The following is a 5,265-nucleotide window of genomic DNA, read 5'->3' as shown; positions in this document are numbered from 1 at the left end:
TGCCCAATGAGGCCAGGCCGCGAGCGCACAGCCCCCGGCCCTGCGCCGGGAGTTCTTCAGATTAGCCCCACCCACTCCAGCCCTGTGCCAATGGGGAGCGGCAGCGAGCGGTCCGCCAATGGGGAGCGACGCCGCGCGCGCGGGGCGGTGGGAACGGAGTCGAGTCACTGTGTACGTCGGTTGCCGTAACAACGGGAAGTGGAGTCCATCCGCGATGGTGAGTGCGTGCCGCCGTCTGGAACCCCGCGTCCAGAGGCTGAGCCCTTCCCAGGCCTTGGCAAGGCCCCGCCGCCTCTCCTGCGCGGTTCTCGGCCTTGGCGCACTCCTTCTTCCTCTGAGAGCTTTCCCGGAAGGGTAGGGTAGAGATGCCGGCTGCCCTGCTGGGCCTGTGCTTCGTCGCTGTGTCCCCTTCAGCCACAGCCGCCCCCTACCCGCCCCTCGGGTTCCCCTGGCCTTCTCCAGCCCCTTCGGTGACCGTCCCTGGGCAAAAAAGACTCGGGTTCCCCCCAGGCCCCGACCCCTCTCTGACTCTGGCCTTCTGGCCGCCTCTACCAAAGTTTCCACACAGAGCTGGGGGGCAGTTTATTATGTTTGATGATTAATGCATTTAAAATGTTAAATATAGGGACTTAGGGAAACGCTTTGAGCTTCTTGGAGAAGGCTCAGAGGTACCAAGGGGATTGAATTTTATTATTCGATATTGACAGAACATATATCTTACCTTAGTAATATTCGGCCTAAATCTAGAAGTAATCAGAAAATCGGAGAACTTAGAGTGAAGCGGAGTAGCGTTCTAAGGACATTTTTATAATTAGGATTCCCAGATTCAGGGAGAACTGGTTATCTGTACAGTTCTCCCCAGTCAGCTCCTTGGCTAGCTCTCTTTTGGGATGATTTTTCCATAAGAGACGTCCAAAAGAACAAGGCATTTCCTTGCTTCTACAAACAATAGTTTGTTAAGCAAAGTTTTGGAATTCGTTGGTATAAGCTATCTTAAAATACGTGTGGTTGTAACTATTTTATGTAAAATGTGGACTCTTACTTAATATTGTGCTTCTGTGTTTGTAAAACATATAAAGGCCTCTAACTTTAAGAAGGCAAACATGGCATCAACTGCCCAGCGGAAAAGGATGAGTCCTAAACCGGAGCTTACTGAAGAGCAGAAACAGGAAATTCGAGAAGCCTTTGATCTCTTTGATGCTGACGGAACTGGGACAATTGATGTTAAGGAACTTAAGGCAAGCGCTATACATTCCTGCTCTGCTGACTTATCTTTTCTCTGCCTCTTTGTCTTCTGTGCTGTGTTTTCCTGTCTTTACTTACCTCGAGAATTATTAAATAAAATTGAGTGCACATATCAATTTGCTTAATGTTATAGTGTTTCTTAGTCATTTTAACAGGATTGTGGCAGATGCTAGCTTAACACCCTCAGCACTGTCATTGTTTCGCGCCTGGGCTTAGATGTGCCTATTGAGATGATCCTCTTTTTGTTGTAGGTGGCAATGAGGGCACTGGGCTTTGAACCCAAGAAAGAAGAGATCAAGAAAATGATAAGTGAAATCGATAAGGAAGGGACAGGAAAAATGACCTTTAGCGACTTTTTGACTGTGATGACTCAGAAAATGGTAAGTTAGCTAAGATGATCAGCATATTTTCCACCAATAATGGTGGACAAATTTGAATCTCGATATGGAAATGTCTTCACTGAAGAAAAGTTAACACAAACTGGAGAGTTCAGATAAAGGAGAGTATTTGTGACTGAGAATTACGATGTTTAGGTTCTACTTGGCTTTCTTCAAGGCCACAGAGTCACAGGGAAAGTCATTTTACCCTCTGAAAGGAAGTAAAAGTCTTCCTGCTCTCATGTTTTTTGCTATTACCTTTCTCCAACTGGTATGTCAGTGTGATACCCACAAGCAGTAAAACTTTTCATAACACCAACAATATTACAGTGTCTCGCATTTTGACAAGACAAAGTCCATGTATTTAAAGTTTGAAATTCTTTTCTCTCCTATTTGTCGTTATTCTGGGCAGCCTCAGCCTGAGGCTGTGTTTTTATCGCACTGAGGATTTGGTCTTTCACCACTTCCAAGGTTGAATTCACCCATTTTCTAGTCTCTTGGGTGTCACCCTTTTAAAGGGTCCAAATGGTCCAGAGAGACTCTAAGATGACACCTCACCAGTCTACCTCAGTCCCCTGAGTGTCCCACCCAGGAAAGATGTTCACACTGGTCCATTTCTCTTGCGTTGACCTCCTGGCTCCTCCTTAATGTGGCTCAGCTATGTTCTATTGGCCTGTGGAAAAGTAACTCCATCAGTGTTTCAAGTGTGCTTCCCAGGGCACAGGCCCGTTCCTACTCTAATAATCCTGTTGCTTTGAAATGATCTAATCACACCTATATTTTTCTTCAGAGACTAGTTTAAGAGTTCAGGAAGTTTAACATTCTGTAAAAACCTAGTCAAGCTGTCCCACATTCAAGGTTGATTCCCAGATTGGTCTTTAGCTACGTTTCAGGAATATTTGGACTTGGAGCTCTTGGAGATCTTACTCTTTTCCTCTGTTAGAGTACTTGGGATCCCAGTAACGCTTTGTGATCTTGTAACAAGCGAAATAGTCTTCTCTTTCCTCCCTCCCCCTCCCCCCTCACCAAGATTCTCCCTCCTCCACCAGCTTAAGCAGTATATTTCCCCTAAATTTAACTCCACCGTCTGCTTGTACATCTTAAAAACAAATCTACTTTCTCTTTGGTTTATACAGAAAGTGTTTTAAATACAATGCTTTATATTTCCTTTTTAGCCTCTGGGTTTCTAATAATTTCATCGTTTGTCCCCTTTTTCTACCCTGGTTGATGTGTGATCTTCTGTGATCTAGCCCCTGTGGTCATGAAGGCTGTTACCAAGATGTCTGTGCAGGGCAGGGGGGATGGGCGGTGGTGGGGCTGCAGGAGCCAAGTAAGTATGAGTCATGACTGTCTCCGTATTCATGTGTTTTATGTTCTACTTGTTAAGTCTGAGAAAGATACCAAAGAAGAAATCCTGAAAGCTTTCAAGCTCTTCGATGATGATGAAACCGGGAAGATATCGTTCAAAAATCTAAAACGTGTGGCCAAGGAGTTGGGTGAAAACCTCACCGATGAGGAACTGCAGGTTTGTGATGCATCAGCCTGGAGCCCTGTGTGACTTTTCTGACTTACATTTTCTCTGGTTACATATGAAGGAAAACTAGTGTTCTCTCGTCGCTCTGTTGACCACTTAATTTCTCTTTTGATAGTGTGACAAACCTATGGACGCTGCTCCCAAAAAAATACACACGTGAACAATTTTACTTACTATTTTAGGTTTTAGGAATCTCCCTAGTCAACATGATCGTTGAGCTTCCTTCTAGGTGATACACATGTGGCAAAGTATGGCTTGGTTTTCAAATGACTTTTCAGGACCCAAACCATTATAAAAAGCAGCACATTTGCATCAGGTGGACCACAATTGTCTATTCATGTAGCATTTTAAAAGCCTGTTACTTAGTCACATTTTCGTTTCATTTATGAATTAATCTAACCGGAATCTTTTCTGTGCTGAAGGAAATGATTGATGAGGCCGATAGAGATGGAGATGGAGAAGTCAATGAGCACGAGTTCCTGCGCATCATGAAGAAGACCAGCCTTTATTAAGATCAGTGTCATCTGTTATAACGCGAGCACGTAGAACTCGATTTCGTGCCTGCTGTTGTCTGAAGCCTGGTTTTTGAGAACGTAAATTATTTTTCCCCCACTGACCTCTCTGTATGACTTTAGTACTAACTCTGAATCTATTTTCAACTTTTGAAAGTGTTCTTTGAAACTGAGGTTCTTTGCAAGGTGACCTACTGACTGCTTTAATTCCCCAGGACAGCACGAGAGCACGTTAGAGTGGAGAAGAGGGTCTTTGAGCTTTTGCACACCTGCTGTTCTGCCTTGTGTCGCTTAACTCTTGTCCCGCATTCCCACATTTATGCCACCGCAGAGCAACTTCTTCACAGGCACACGTTGTACTTGTGTCACCACAAGCAGGGGGCATCTCTTCAATGGTTCCAATTTTAATTGGCACCTGAGTGCAGCTTTCTCTCTCTCTCTTTTTTTGCGGTACGCGGGCCTCTCATTGTTGTGGCCTCTCCCGTTGCGGAGCACAGGCTCCGGACGCGCAGGCTCAGCGGCCATGGCTCACGGGCCCAGCCGCTCCGTGGCATGTGGGATCTTCCCGGACCGGGGCACGAACCCGTGTCCCCTGCATCGGCAGGCGGACTCTCAACCACTGCGCCACCAGGGAAGCCTGCAGCTTTCTCTTTTATAAAACCCAGTGAACTCTCTTACTTGCATTTGGATGTGTGTGTGTGTGTGTGTGTGTGCGCTCACGCGCGCTATTTGTTTTGTCTTCAAATAAAACCTTTCTTATTTTGAGCTCTTGTTCTCTAAGGATGACTTCTTTAGCCTTGACTATGCGTTCAGCTTCTAAACCATTTCATTGAACGTAGCCTGGTAGATCCCAAACTCCTTGCCAGCCCGTGAACAGGAAACAAAATGATCCTTTATTATGGATGCGAATTGCTTTTTTCCCTGGGAACCCATCAGTTTCTAAAATTAGTTGACTGTTTTGCATAAGCCTAAATGATGCCCAAAAAAATAGTTTTGGCAAAGTGTACAGCTGGAAAAGAGTCTTATTGGTAATTTGTGCTTGGGACAAATTGGGGAAAGCCAGGTGATTATGACAGTAGGTTGAGCTTAGCCAACCTCTGGTGGTCAGTTTATTTGCTGGATGGTGTCTCAGAATCTCTGTGTGGTTCGGGTCCAGTGACCTTGTCTACCGCCCTCCTGGCCCCATATGGGATGACCTGTAAGAGAAATCCCGGCAGATGGCATTAAAGTCTCTGCCCCAGGCTGAGGGTGAGAAGCAAGAAGGGATAAGGAGGAATGGAAAACCGATTAAGCTGATAAAAACAGAACACCTAGGTTAATTTGAATTTCACATCAATTTTTTTTTAGTGCAAGTGTATCCCATTTGGACATTTTGTTGTTTATTCATTGTTGATCTGAAGTTCAACTTTACCTGGGTGTCTTGTATTTCAACTAGCAACCCTATGTGGGGTGCATGTTAAAGAGGTGTGACCATGGGCCTCATCTCTGGACACTGGCATCCTGGAGGACTTGGGGGTCCCCTGGACAACTCTCCTGCAGAGGGACTTCTTCTTGAGAAACACTGAGGTATGTGGGGGGAGCCCAGAGTAGCTTCAGA

The 5,265-nt window shown here is 45.6% G+C and overlaps 1 protein-coding gene across 1 annotated transcript; it reads left to right on the top strand.

Moving 5' to 3' along the window:
• The first annotated feature begins 103 nt into the window (after window positions 1-103).
• Window positions 104-4,087, top strand: CETN2 (centrin 2). Its single transcript, XM_027098032.1, has 5 exons — window positions 104-217; window positions 1,080-1,238; window positions 1,497-1,625; window positions 3,010-3,147; window positions 3,579-4,087. Exons 1-5 carry the CDS (start codon window positions 119-121, stop codon window positions 3,666-3,668), a joined length of 615 nt encoding a protein of 204 aa, XP_026953833.1. The 5' UTR covers window positions 104-118; the 3' UTR covers window positions 3,669-4,087.
• The last annotated feature ends 1,178 nt before the right edge of the window (window positions 4,088-5,265 follow it).

Source organism: Aethalodelphis obliquidens, unplaced genomic scaffold, assembly GCF_003676395.1.
Source record: "Aethalodelphis obliquidens isolate GAN/ISIS:26980383/991018 unplaced genomic scaffold, ASM367639v1 scaffold118, whole genome shotgun sequence".
NCBI classification, from domain to species: domain Eukaryota; kingdom Metazoa; phylum Chordata; class Mammalia; order Artiodactyla; family Delphinidae; genus Aethalodelphis; species Aethalodelphis obliquidens.
Note: the sequence above shows the minus strand (reverse complement) of the source record. Positions and strands in the feature narration are given on the sequence as shown.